General features: G+C 50.2%; 1 protein-coding gene across 3 annotated transcripts in view; it reads left to right on the top strand.

The window, feature by feature from the left end:
• The window catches only part of SORL1 (sortilin related receptor 1), a 173,187-nt gene that overhangs the window by 104,622 nt on the left and 53,843 nt on the right, over positions 1-14,722 (top strand). For all 3 annotated transcript variants that reach the window (XM_086678837.1, XM_086678836.1, XM_086678835.1), the window contains exons 21-24: positions 272-410; positions 6,463-6,636; positions 8,603-8,716; positions 12,520-12,642. In XM_086678837.1, coding sequence (XP_086534963.1) covers positions 272-410; positions 6,463-6,636; positions 8,603-8,716; positions 12,520-12,642 — 550 coding nt within the window. The remainder of the gene's footprint in view (positions 1-271; positions 411-6,462; positions 6,637-8,602; positions 8,717-12,519; positions 12,643-14,722) is intronic.

The raw sequence follows: 14,722 nt of genomic DNA, 5'->3' as shown, positions 1-14,722 counted from the left end.
AAGCAGATTTCGAACCGAAGGGCTGGACCGTGGGCAAACTTGATTGCCCATCGGATAGTTTCCTTCGGGCGGTTCCTTCTGTGCGGCTCTTTGGTGAGGTCTGGATAAAACCGCTGCCTTGCATTTCGGCGGAATCTCGATGAGGCTGGTCATTCACCAGTGACCGTCAGGCATCGCCCCGCACGGGCGAACCCCTGTTCTCACGGAGGGTCCAGAACAGGAGACCAAGGAACTACGCTAACGAGCACGGTTTTCTTTTTTCTTTTTTTAGAATGAAATCTACTGGGATGATTGGTCGCAGCTCAGCATCTTCCGAGCTTCCAAGTACACCGGCTCTCAGATGGCGATTCTGGCGAGCCAGCTCACGGGGCTGATGGACATGAAGATTTTCTACAAGGGGAAGACGACTGGTAAGGCAGTGTGCCCCGCTTCATCTTTCTTTCGCTCTGTCTCTCGTGGATCTCTAGGAGGGGCTGGGTGTGGGCAATCCCTGCTCAGGCGGGATCTGGCAGCCTGAATCTTTATTGTCACGACAACATGCACATTATTTAATTTCTTCCTAATGACATCTTAATTTCTTTTCTAATGGTACACAAACAGCTGGAAGACAGCGTGTTTTTGCCTGCCTAGCGTGTGATACTTGGTGGGTAATTACACCCCCCTCCCCTGCCTTTGGCCCCTGACTGATTGGTGGTGTGGCTTCTGTTGCAGCTGGAGAGTCCCAGCGGGTGCTTAATCCCCACTTGGCAACCTTACAGGGCCCAGCGCCGTGCTGGGTGTGCAGACAGTCGCTGCCTCCTGATGGGATCGTGTCTTGTTCTCCGGTTGCCCAGATGACCTGTTGCTCATTGAGCGCCTACCTATATGATGCATTAATGAATGCGTCCCGCCTGCAACTCTTTTTTTTTTTTTTTTAAATTTTTTTTTTTTTCAACGTTTATTTATTTTTGGGACAGAGAGAGACAGAGCATGAACGGGGGAGGGGCAGAGAGAGAGGGAGACACAGAATCGGAAACAGGCTCCAGGCTCTGAGCCGTCAGCCCAGAGCCCGACACGGGGCTCGAACTCACGGACCGCGAGATCGTGACCTGGCTGAAGTCGGACGCTTAACCGACTGCGCCACCCAGGCGCCCCCCGCCTGCAACTCTTAAGGCCCATGAAGAAGGGGGTTGTGGTTTTTTTCTTTTTCTTTTTTTTTTTTCCCTTCTGTCCTCAACAGTTTTGCCACTGCTTGGCACTTAGTAGGGCTCGGTATTTGTGGAAAGAGGTCATGGAAAAGGAAGAGCTGCCAGTGGGTGGAGACGGTAGCTGTCTTTTTTTTTTTTTTTTTTTTTTTCCTAATGTTTTTATTTATTTTTGAGACAGAGACAAAGCATGAGCAGGGGAGGGGCAGAGAGAGAGGGAGACATAGAATCCGGAGCAGGCTCTAGGCTCTGAGCTGTCAGCACACAGCCCGACGCAGGGCTCGAACTCAGAGACTATGAGATCATGACCTGAGCTGAAGTCGGATGCCCAACCGACTGAGCCGCCCAGGCGCCGCAGTAGCTGTGTTAAAGATTGCTGGCAGAGGCTTCAAGAGCTGCTCCGGTGCCTGTGACCCCGCTGGTCCTGGAGAAAGCCTCCTTCCTTATTTCCTGCCCTTTCCGTCTGTATGCCACCCGTATGCTTGGCTCTCCAGAAGAGACGGCAGGATGCTCCAGGAAGAATAGTTCTTTTAAGAAACACCCTATTTTTCTCAGCAGGATTAAATAGCACCCTGGGTCTGCTGACTCTCCTTTATTGACAAACTGCTAGGTTTCCCGGTTTGAGCTAGAATGTTCACATTGTTTGGTGGGTTTTGGCTGGCCTTGTGCTAAGAGAAGACTGTCAAAGGGAAAAAATACGGTTATAGATACCCTTGTTATTTGGGGGAGACCAGTGGAGATAGCATTGTGAACACCCTTAGGAAACCATACGGAATGCTGGAAATGTAAGTCTGTATTCTTGTCCTGCCTTTGCGACTGACCTGTGATGTGGGCGGGGGCAGTACTGGAATCCATGGATCATAGATCAGGGAACGACATCTCAGATGTTGTGAGTTCGCTCTCTCAAAGGTCCCTCGCTGGTTTAGGAGCCGGGCTTTTGTTCCAGTTCTGCCACAGAACGTAGGGGTCACTCTCTTCTCGGACATGGTGCCTGTTTTAAAACAGGGAGAGATGAAGGACTGCTTCTCAGCTCCAGGGGCTGAAACTCAGGGCCTTTGTCTGATGGAGGACCCCCCACCCCTGCTGATGGGCGTGGGTAGCAAGCCCAGTGAGTCCTCAGCATTCCTGTGGATTAGCACTCCTTCCAGAAAGCAAGTCTGCCTTTTGACAAGCGCTTGTAAGCATGTGTTGGTGAGCACACAGCAGCGTTCAGATGAACCGCTGACCCTTGGGCTCTCTCCTCCCCGGTCTCGGCTGGTCACTTGCTTCATTCCAGCTGGTGTGCAGTCACCGCCAGGTCCCGGGGGGGTGGGGTGGGGGTGTTGTGCTGGGGGAGCGAGTTTGTGGTCTAAGCATGTGCATAGGTGGTCTCCTGGGGCTGTGCACACGGGCCTGTGAGCCTCACCTTGGGCATGATTTCCCCTTTGTGCCTGAACGAGCCCCCTTCATTTAAACCATCCAGAGTAATTCCGGGAGTCTGGCTGGGGTCTGGATGGAGATGTGTGCCGGTGGGTAGCACACAGACTCGGGCCTGCAGCCTCAGGACCGGTCGCTGCCTTCTCTTTGGTCCTTCCTCCATTTGCCTTTCGGATTTCCTTTTTCTCCTTTGTGTGAGCAGGATCCTTGCAGCCGGCCTCCCGCCCACAGACACAGGGCCGGAGAAGCAAGTCTGTGATCTCTCAGGGCTAGTTTAGGGTAGCTGAGCACTTTTGAAATGACATCTGGCTGCCAGCACTGCCTGTATGTAGCAGGTGCCTCTTGGCCTTGAACTTGTTTGCTCTAACCTGCCTGATTTTTTTGGACCCTGTTTTGCACATTCGTGACCCCTGGTGCTAGTCAGTCTTTATTATTTTTAGTGTCAGCTCCTAGCACACGTAGGACTATTAGCCAAGTGTAAAATAATAATTGAGATGATAACCTACATTTATTTAGGGATTCCTGTGTTATCAGTATCACGCTAATGTGCTTTGTGGGCTTGAATGACCTCAGTCAACCTTCCCCAAATCCTGTGTACTATTAATATTTCTGTTTTGTAGATGAGCACATGAAAGTCAGGTTCATGTTTCTGTATCATACGTATAGTTAAGTGGTAAGAATTTGCACCGTGGCCTAATTCACTTCCAAGCTTGACTTCCACGAAACTGTTAGGCTCTGCTCCCTCTGTCATCTGTTGTTGGAATAGCAGTGCCCTGGTATATGATGGTGATATGGAAGTCCTAGATGTTGATTGATTCTTGTTCGTGATAAAAATTTGTTCACTCCGAGCATTTGTCCATTTGGGCGATTTTGGTTATAACCAGACGCCTTTCTTGATCTTTGTCCCTGATTAGTTTTCATGTAGGGTTACTGGAATTTATTCCCCACAAAGAGTGCTTTTTTCTTTTTCTTTTTTTAAATGTGTGTTTATTTTTGAGAGAGAGAGAGCACAAGCAGGGGAGGGGCAGAGAGAGGGAGAGACAGAATCCGAAGCAGGGTCCAGGCTCTGAGCTGGCAGCCCAGAGCCCGACGTGGGGCTCGAACTCGACGAACTGCAAGATCGTGACCTAAGCCGAAGTCAGAAGCGTAACCGACTGAGCCACCCAGGCGCCCTGAGTGCTTTTTCTTTAAAGAGCTTAGTTTACAAGGCTGTTGATTTTTTTCAGTTGATTTTGCAATGGATTAAAATACTTTGGAGCTCTTGGAATGGTCCTTCGGAGTCTCAGTAATCTAAGGCTTTTAAATATCTGTAGTGAGGGCAAACACTTACTCTCTGAGGTGGATTTGATTCGATCATTGTCAAACGTTTAGATAATTAAGCAAGATAATAGCATTTCTGTGTCCTAAACTGGTTCTGGAGGAATTTTCCAAAGAGGAGATCTGAATATGTTCTGAATCTGCCCAATGAAGGCATCATGGGGCTGTTTGGTCTTTGAAGGGGACATCTTTGGAGATGATGACTGCTGTTTGTCCACTCTTTATATCAGATTGATGGTCTTTGTATTGTCTTCCTTGCCCATGCAAGACTGCAGCCTCCTGTATAGAGTCCGTGGCCATGTTCTGGGGGTGGAATTCTGCTGACTACCCCTTCTATGCTCTCCCGGCTTCTCTGTAGCACCCCATAAGCTCCTGCCCAGTGTACCTCTTGGGGTCAGTGACTGGGTCTGCTTGGTTTGGGGTTTGCCTCTGGACACTGCCTCTCAGACCGTATACATCTCTGTCTAGAACCCCATTTTGGGGGCCCCGGGGTGGCTCAGTCGGTTGAGTGTCTGATTTCGGCTCAGGTCACGATCTCGTGGTTCACGAGTTAGAGCCCTGAGTCAGTCTCTGTGCTGAGAGTTCAGAGCCTGGAGCCTGCTTCTGATTCTGTGTCTCCCTCTCTCTCTGCCCCTCCCCTGCTCACGCTGTCTCTCGAAAATGAATAAACATTAAAAAAAAAAATTTAGAACCCCATTTTGGGTTCGGTGCTTCTGGCTCTTGCTTCCTTGGGTAGGAACCTTTGCTCCACATGTGAAAGTGTTAGTCGTGTTCTTTTACAGACATAGCCCATGTGAAAACATCATCCTGTCCTGGAGTATTTTTTTTTTTAAGTATTCTGTTACTGTTCCATTTCTTGGAACACTGAATGCTGTGTTGTCCTCTGAATACAAAGAACATGTTCCAGATCGTTTTGGAGTTGTTTTGCATTAGTGGTAGCTCTGTGTTCTTCCCTGTAGCCTAGAGCATGTGTATTTTGAAAAAGGAATAATCTCTCTTCATGGAACAGATCAGGGTGAACTGATCTCTGGCATTTCTGCTCTAGTCAACCGGTTATTCTGCTGTGGAAACTCTGCCTTTAGAGTTGGTTAAATATTTGTAGAACCCTTTTGAATGTTTCATCATATGGATTCTCCTCTGCGAATGTATTTCGTGTCTTTGGTAATGCTTCGTACTCTCCGGTCCTTAGCATCTAAACAACACTGTTGCTATATCATTGTGACTTTTATTTTTATGTGTGTGCTAGTTAAACACTGAGGAAGTGCCAACACATCCAAAGCCACTGAGCGTATCATCACCCATATTAATACCAGTCGTCATTAACGAGCCCTGTTTTCCAACCTGCAGGTCAGTATAGGCAATGACATGGCTAAAATCTTCCCGCATGGAAACAGGTTACCTGGATGTGATTGTGGTGCGTTTGTCTGTCCGTGAGATAGCACAACTGAAGGACTGTCATCAGCTGAGTTTTATCAGAGCGTTTATGTGTATTTTCCCCCGAGTTTGATGATGGACAGTCACAGCCAAAAGAACACGCTTACATTTCATAATTTATGTGGCTTTTATGGTGCTCCATAGTTGTATCGTGTTTCCAGCTTTTACCCAGTGGTGTGTGCATCCTCTCCCGCCTTGCCAGAGGGATGTGGAGGGTAGGAACATCCCTTTCCCATCATTGTTCGTCCACAAAAGTTCTCTCCCCAGAATGCAGCGAAGGATTTTATGGACTTTCGTCTGGCCCTCTCTGTGGAAAGCTGAACCAGAGAAAAGACTGGAAATAGGGATAGATCGATGTTAACTAGTCCTTGTGTGGATTTATTGCATGACAGATAGCACTGAGGCTAATGGGCACCGTGGCTGGCTTTTTATTCAGCTCGGCCGCTGCACTCGGGCGCAGAGGAATTGAAAAGCAGAGACCCGGGTGTTCGTCTGGGCCCTGTCATTACTCAGGTGCATGTTCTCATTAAGGGCTCTTGGGTCAGAGGAGCAGAAACCCAGTCAAGCTAACTCAAGTAAAAAGTGCTAAGGAAAGCATAAAGGGAGATTGTAAGGAACCCAAAGGGAGGAAACAGAGGTGAGCCTTGTGGGGACAGGTGCAGGAAATGGTAAAGACACCACTTCTGTCTCTCTCTCTCCTTCTCCCTTTGGGACCCTGGTGTGGCCCTTCCCCTCCCCTCTGGAAGTCTGCCGTATTCTCCCGTCTGCCTCTCTCGAGTCTGTTTCTGCACAGCCTTGACCTGCACGGGGTTTGGTTTGTGCTGCCTCACCTTTGACACCCACGCCGTGTGACTTCTCTCCCGGCTCGGGCTCCCCAGTTGCTCTGTTGTTTTTCCATCACCCCAATTCCAAATTCCCAGGAGGAACAGCGGACGCCTGGCCCTGAGCAGGGGTTGTCGGCGAGGTTCGAGCCCCCGCACTCGGCCCTTCCCCTTTCTTTCTGCGCTCCGCGCCGTCGTGTGTCTGTACGACGAGCAGGTTGTGTTGATGTCAGTATCCCGTTCGGTGGTTTTTTTAACCCGGATGTGGCCACCGCTTGCCTTCTCTCCAGGAAGCAACGCCTGTGTGTCCAGGCCGTGCAGCCTGCTCTGCCTGCCCAGGGCCAACAACAGTAAGAGCTGCCGGTGTCCGGAGGGCGTGTCCAGCACTGTCCTCCCGTCCGGGGACCTGATGTGCGACTGCCCGCAGGGCTATCAGCGGGAGAACAGCACCTGCGTCAAAGAAGGTGCGTCCCTTCTTCTTTTCTACCCTCCTTCCTCCTCCCCCCTCCCAGTGCTGTGTGTTCCCCACGTTGCTGGGTTATTGAAATTGCCGCGGGTAAGGATCAAATCCGCTAGATACATACAGACATCCCGGCTCAGGGGCTGAGGCCTGTGGTACTTCAGTCCTCAGTGGGAGTCCCCTCTTTGTCTCCTTCTGCCTCTTTATTTATTTATTTATTTATTTATTTATTTTCACTTATTTTGAGATAGAGAAAGAGAGAGCGAGTAGGGGAGGGGCAGAGGGAGAGAGGAGAGAGTAAGAATCCTAAGCAGGCTGCGCACTGTCAGTGCAGAGCCCGACGTGGGGCTCAGACTCACGAACCGTGAGATCAAGACCTGAGCCGAAGTCAGACGCTTCACCGACTGAGCCATCCAGACGCCCTTCGTTCTGCCTCTTCCTTTCCTCATCCCCCCCTCCACATCCGGGTTCTCAACTTCTCCTGCTTCCTGGCAGTTGGACCAAACCTGACTTGGAGAAAGGACTGGTCGGACCCCTTCACAGCTCACCTGGGCTCAGCAGCAGCTCTTTCCCACACCCTGCCCGCCCGCCCCCCCCCCCCCCCCCCCCCGCCCAACACTAGCCCAGAAACGTCCAGAGTGTTCACAATGACGTCGCAGAGAGTCTTGAGGCTTTACCTCACGCTGTGACCAACTGGCTCTAACAACCCCATCCATTCTTTCTTTGAATGTGAATACATAGATTCTAAAACTTTTCCTCTGAAAACCTGTCTTCGTCTTGCTTTCCTGTCTAATTTGTGCCCTTATCACCTCTGCAGTCCGGCCCTGTATATTACTGTCAGTGAGGGGAACCTCTGGAAGGGGGCCCTGCCAGGAAGCGTCCGAACCCCTGCTATTTTCATTCCCAAGGTTATATTTGCTTTGTAATCACGACCTCCCTCCTTATAGCAGCCTCTTAGTCCTGGGCAGGGGAACACACGAAGCGGCCCTGGGGTCCCTCTTCCATAAGAAATACAAATGGAGGGGTGCTTGTGGGGCTCAGTCGGTTAAGCGTCCGACTCCTGGTTTCGGCTCAGGTTACGATCTCACGGTTTGTGAGTTCGAGCCCCGCATTGGGCTCTGTGCTCACAGTATGGAGCCTGCTTGGGATTCCCTCACTCCCTTTCTCTCTCTGACCCTACCCTCCTTGCTCCCTCTCTCTAAAAATAAATAAATACACTTAAAAAAAAAAAAGAAATATGAATGGAAAAAAGATGACCCTGCCCTTCTTAGACCTGGGAGATTCTCTTTCAGGCTCTCGACATCCTCTTATATCTGTTTTAGAAAGAAACAAAGTTAACGCTAAGTTAACCAAGAGGAGAGGGAAAGGCTTTTCTATATTTTCCATTAGAATGCCTTTGGTTACCCAAACAAGAGGCCAGTCATCACGTGTTCTAGACTCAGTTTACCAAACAACGCATTTTTCTTTCTCCTGGTGTTACGGGTAGAAAAAAAACCTCAGAGTATTGTGTATCCTTTGGTACCTACTTGACTGAAAAATTGAAGATCTATGAATATATATAATAGTATGTACAGAATACAGATGGCTATAACTATATTGACTGTGTATGTTTTCATACTGTGTAGACATAGTCCCTTAAGCAGTTCCTTGGATGATTAATATTTTATAACGTTGATGGGCTGGTATCTACCCATTGGACCCAACCTGCACCATCACTGTCCTTTTTCATTATTGTAACCACCCCCGGCACCTCTCTAGCTCCCCCTTACCCCTTAATTGTAATTGAAAGAGGAAATAAGGAGGCCTCTATCATAATGCAGGTGAGCTTGGCACCCCCCCCCCCCCCCTTGGCCATTTAAGGCCTGTTATTTGAGGAAGAAAAGCGGAAACTCAAAAGAGAAGAGTCTTGCGGTCCAGCAGTAAGAATAATATTCGTTTCGTTTCCTCTTCTGCCTGCCGCCGGCGGCCAGAGAACACCTGTCTCCGTAACCAGTACCGCTGCAGCAACGGGAACTGTATCAACAGCATTTGGTGGTGCGACTTTGACAACGACTGTGGCGACATGAGCGACGAGAGAAACTGCCGTGAGTCTCTTAGCTTGGCCGGGCGTCTGGGATGTTACACGTTTGTGGTTACCCGCGAGGCCGGTCAGCTCCTCCCAGGTGGGGACCTGCCACCCCAGATGGCCCCTCATGATCAGCGATGCCCGTTTAGGCTGATGGGGCTTGGAGAACAGAGAAGAACATGTCTCCACCGCCACTTAGATACAGGTTATTGTTTAACACCCAACCCCCACAGGTGAGGGAACTGCTCACTACAAGGGGTTGACCAAGAAGCATCGCGTGGCTGAAACTGAGCTGCCTGGGGCGTGGGGCGGCCTGGGCTGTAACTGTGGCCCTACTACTGTGATAAAGCTGTTGACCAGGTGACATTCCTTGATCGGTAAATTCAACCTTTTCAGAGATTGGAAACAGGTTTTACTTTGTATGCCACTCCAATCGGCAGATATCAGCTGACTGCCAGGCTCTAGAGTGATCGTCCTAATTGACTGATGATGCCTGGTTTGGTTTGAAATGCGGGGCTGTTGGGGCGCCTGGGTGGCTCAGTCGGTTAAGCGTCCGACTTCGGCTCAGGTCATGATCTCGCGGTCCGTGAGTTCGAGCCCCGCGTCGGGCTCTGGGCTGATGGCTCAGAGCCTGGAGCCTGCTTCCGATTCTGTGTCTCCCTCTCTCTCTGCCCCTCCCCCGTTCATGCTCTGTCTCTCTCTCTGTCTCAAAAATAAATAAACGTTAAAAAAAAAAAAATGAGATGCGGGGCTGTTGATAGGTGTGCATGGAAACATCCACTCCAAAGAGTGTATACTTTCTAAGGGTAACAACTAAAATATATGATTGTGTTTAGCAAGGTTTAAAGACAAACAAATAACTACGTATCATGGGTAATTGATTTACTTCCAGTTTTTAATTTTTAGTAGCTTCGACATTACCTTGTAAGGAGGTGCTTTGCCTTCTGACAGTGAGTAATACGTTCACACATTCAGTCAGCAAGTATTTGTTGAGGACTCCTTTGTTCTAGGCTCTGTGCTCTGTGCTAGGCTCTGTGCTTGGCTCTGTGCCTGGCCTCAGGTGATCAGGTGGACAGGTAGATCAGGAGTTTACAGTCTGTCGGGGAGCTGGAAAAATAGAGAGGCAGTTAGAGAGGAGCCTATGAGTGCTGTGATGGGGACGCGCCATATGCATCCAGGAAGAGCACACAAATCAAACTTGGGGAGGTATTTATGGAGAGCCCTGAAGAAGGGTGGGTAGAGGTGAACCAAGCAGAGGTGGAGGGAATATCGTGGTAGGTAAGAGAACCACAGGTATGAAAACCCAGAGGTCAGAGTGCGTGGTGTGGGGCATCGGTGACAGGAATGGAGAGTTGGCCTAGGGATGGTCCCCAGAGCAGCAGGGGCCCGTGAGCTTTATTCAGAGGAGCAGTTGGGAACCGTTGAAATGACATGATGAGATTTTTGTCTTTGGAAAGATAAGGACTAGGAAGAATGCACTGGAGCGGAAGCAGACCAGGAGCAGGCAAGCCAGAAACTAATCCGCAGGCTTCTCTTTCAAATATTTCCCCATGAGAAATCCAGAAGCTCGTTGACCATTTTGTGCTGTAAGAAGAGGTCGATGGGTGCCTCCTGGCTCCATATACTCTTCTGGCCTCTGGTGGATGTACTTAGCCGGCCACCTAAGGGGCCTGTGCCAGGTTCCCAGGCTGTTCTATCCAGAAAGTAACCTCAGGAGCAGTCAATTCACTGACAAAACTACGTATTGCCCTTCCTGGCTCACAGGAGGTTTTTACTAAACCTCTTCTTAATGATTTTTTCCTTGGTTTCAGTGGTTGCCATTCACACCCAGGGAGAAGAGCTTACTGAACGGCAGATTTGGGAAAACATTAGGCTATCTGTGTGTTTCTTCTTTTCTTTTCTACCAGAGTCTCAGGAAGGTGTGGTGTTTGTGGGGGGAGAGCCAAAGCTCCTTAAAAACTGTCCACATGAACAACAGGGGAGCCTACCTTGGAAAGGACTTTATTACACAATGGGGAGGGAGAGGAGATGCTTCTTAGAGTTGGCACGTTGGGTGAAGATTGCCAAGATATGATTAGGCTTGGTGGAAGCAGAGAGATTTAAACTAGATGACCTTGTGTCCAGTGATGAGGATTCTACCCTGGGTTTTGGTGTCTACTCGACGGATAAGCCGGGATCTTGTGTTGGTTCAGCGTTAGGAGGGAAGGACCTCCCTCCCTGTTTAGGACTTGACGCTCTCCCGCCCAGCCCGTGAGCTCTGCACGGGCCTCACAGGCTTCCAGAGAGTTCACACTCGTCCTCTGGGTCAAGTTGGCAGCTGGCTCTGAACCCGCCCTGCTTTGGTGTCACCGTCAGCTGGGATTGACCTTCCCGGGACCATGGGACTTACTTGCTGCTCTGTTCTTTCTCCATTCACTCCACTTGGCCCAAGTCCCGACCAGTCAGATGTGGCAGAGGGGAGGGGTGACAGGGCACCCAAGAGAGTGGTGCTTGTCTGTGCCTGCTCAAGCGGCTCCCTTATCAAGGAGGAGGAGAGCCGCGCTTATCTTGATGGTGGAGGCGCCCCGGCTGAGGGCAGGGCTGCAGGAAAGGGGCAGGCTGTGGCTGGGCAGTCCTGTCTGGGAAGTTAAATGCGACATCCCGTCAGCTGCCAGGGGGTGTGGCAGGGAGGCATCCTGTCAGTTCATCTCCCTCCTGCGCGCACACACTCCTGTGCTGGGTGGCTGTCAGGCACTCTGGGTTTTGACATGAATCCCCTGCAGCCTTGTCATTTTTGCATTCATCCTCTGCCTCCCACCATGAGCTCAATTACAGAGAAGAAATGGAGCCTCAAATAAGAGCTGCTGGGGATGTGTCACGGCAGCGCTGGCTTTTCATTTCACGGCACAGCCCCACCCTCCGCCCCAGGATTCTCTTCTGTCACATCCTACCTTGTGTGTCAGCTGCTTCCGAGAGCAGCCTTTCCTGGAGGGTCCTTGGCTGGGGTCAGGGGGTTGTGCTCACCTTCAAATAAGTTCTGTTCCAAAGAGGGAGAGGAATCTGTACCCGTTCGGATGCAGTCGGGCAGAGGAAGGACAAGGAAGAGACGTGACATCTGGTGGGAGCCTCTTCTATTTTACAGCCTATCTAATGGGCTCTGGTCCCAAACCTATTTCCTTATTTATTTTCACAAGCCTGTCACAGGGTAGGTATTGTACGATTTCCACATTACAATGGAGAACACAGAGGCACAGGACGGTTAGGTTACATAAGTAAGTGGTAGATAACAGAACCGAGAGATCCGTATCTAGTCTTTCTGTCATCACAGCACTTGGCCCCATCACCTTATCCTCTTCCTGCTGTGCAGGAAACGGGCTCAAGGAGGTTAAAGTTAATTGCTTGAGGCAGAGGCAGAGCCAGGATTTGAAGCCTGACAACGGGGACCGCGTGCCCGCTGCAGAATCCTTGCCCAACACTCCCTGTGTCATGGAGACGAGGAGGTGCCAGCTTCTTGTGCAACATCGGGCTTCTTAATGGTAGTTTTTCTAGATGAAGGTGTTTCTGCCACTTAGGAAGACCCCTCCGTGTCGGAGCGGATCGTAGGAGGTAGTCCAGCCCATCAGTCTCTCTCCCAGCTGGATGGTGGTTTCTCACTTTCCCAGCCCGGTTCCCATCTGGAAGCTGTCTACCGAAAGACACGCTCTGATCTCCCTTGGTTGTAAATTTCAGGTTCTCATGGGTTTTTTTTTTTTTCCCCCCCTTGGTTGGCTTTCCAGGGAAATGTTTGTGTTTGGTAGGGGGAATGAATTGTTCCTAACGAGTATGTTGTGTCTCCCATCTTAGCCACTACCGTTTGTGATCTGGATACCCAGTTCCGTTGCCAGGAGTCCGGGACCTGCATCCCCCTCTCCTATAAATGTGACCTCGAGGATGACTGTGGAGACAATAGCGATGAAAGTCATTGTGGTAAGGAGACATGACATCCAGGAGCCCCGTTCCTGAGCAGGGTGACTCTCTTTGCTCACTGGGCTGTTGTGGGTTATAGATGCAGAATTTCTTTTCCTTTCTTTTCTTTTCTTTTCTTTTCTTTTCTTTTCTTTTCTTTTCTTTTCTTTTCTTTTCTTTTCTTTTCTTTTCCTTTCCTTTCTTTAAATTTTTTTTAAAGAAGTTTATTTATTTATTTTGAAAAATAAAGAGTGTGCGTGCAAACAGGGTAGGGACAGAGAGAGAGGAAGATGCAGAATCCCAAGCAGGCTCTGTGCCACGAACGCAGAGCCCCGCACGGGGCTCGAACTCACAGACCATGAGATCATGACCTGAGCTGAGATCAAGAGTTGGACGCTTAACCGATTGTGCCCCCCAGGCGCCCTGATGCAGGATTTCTGAAAGCGTCTCTGGGTTTATGATAGTCCGGCTGCATGACCACCATGGTAGGAATGATTCATTCAAAAAATAACAGCCGCTGCTTGTGCCTTGCAGAGGCGCTGTAAGCATGGGTATGATAGCGAGGAAGATTTCTAAATGAATTTAGGCGGTTCGTAACAGCTGTATGCGGAACAGACTTGGCCCACACATCTGGGCGGCTGTGAGATTAGCCTCCCGAACGCACAGATCAATACCTTTGTCAACGTTTTTTAAAACCAATCTAACTCAGTAAACTCTGTTAGAAGCCCAGCAGATGGTACGAACGTTGTTTGGACATCTGTTTCCCGAATGGAGATTTTTACATTTAGAAAAATTAGCGTGTTGGAATTGCAAGGCGTGATAAGGAGTTCTCTAGTTCAAGTTCAGTTTCCAATTAAATGACCGAAGGGACATATTTCAGGTGACACTATGAGTTTGTGTCAGAGTAGCACCCCGGAGCCTTGTTTCCCACCCCGCCCCCGCTGCTGCCCGGCACCGGCCCTGCCTGGTTCACGAGGCCTGTCTTGGTGAATGGCTCTGGTACCCAACTCGGCGTCGCTGACTGTGCAAGACATTACACAGTGCACACAAGTGTACCAGATTGGAGGGATCCTGGCCATGAAGGGGAAGTGAGAACGGAGGCCAGACGCTGACCCCAGACATCGTGATGAGTTGGTGTGGCTGTGCCAGTTCTCTCTGCCCACCCACGGGGCAGGTCCGGTCAGGCTGTGCCGGTGCTTACAGATGGGGCCTGCTATTTTCACCAGCAGGCAGTTTGACCCCAGGGACTGGAATGAGGAGAGCAGGGGAAATGCTCCTAGCCTGGCTCTCTGAGGAATTTTGTGGGATCACGTCATTTTCCCTCATCTCTGTAAACATAGAAAGTTCTGGAAAGCAGTCTTCGGGATCCAGTGCTGTTCTCCCTGCATTTCTCCCGTCTCCTCCTCAGCGCCCTCAGAAGGGTGAAGGGCACAGCTTGGTAGGAAGGAGACCCCAGTGGTGTCACTCACTGGGCACACGTGTGACCATCCGAAGGCCGGGTTCTCCCTTCATGAGCCTGTTCATGCTAGTGTCTCCTGAGTCCACCCTGGGGTCTCAGTCCCTGACATCCTCAGAGCCAGGTCCTCTTAAATATCTGAATCCCCAACTTCACCCTCAACTTGTCTCCTGAATGAGGGCAACTCAGACTTGGCTACCTCTGTTTTCATAGAATCTTTTTTTTTTTTTAATGTTTATTTACTTTTGAGACATGCGCGCACACACACACACACACACACACAGAGTGTGAGCAGGGGAGGGACAGAGGGAGGGAGACACAGAATCTGAAGCAGACTCTAGGCTCTGAGCCATCACCACAGAGCCCAACGCGGGGCTCAAACTCATGAACCATGAGATCATGACCTGAGCCGAAGTCGGATGCTCAACTCACTGAGCCACCCAGGCGGCCCACGTAGAATTTTTAAAACTCCATTTCAGGGGCGCCTGGGAGGCTCAGTCAGTTGAGCGTCTGACTCTTGGTTTCGATTCAGGTCACGATCTCAACGGTTGGTGGGTTCGAGCTCCGTGTCAGGCTCCACGCTGACAGCTCAGAGCCTGCTTGGGATTCTGTCTCTCCCTCTCTCTCTCTGCCCCTCCCCCACTC

Source organism: Puma concolor, chromosome D1 (assembly GCF_028749965.1).
Source record: "Puma concolor isolate L17-30 chromosome D1, mPumCon1.1.hap2, whole genome shotgun sequence".
Taxonomy (NCBI): domain Eukaryota; kingdom Metazoa; phylum Chordata; class Mammalia; order Carnivora; family Felidae; genus Puma; species Puma concolor.
The sequence above is the reverse complement of the archived record's forward strand: the minus strand, read 5'-3'. Positions and strand labels throughout refer to the sequence as shown.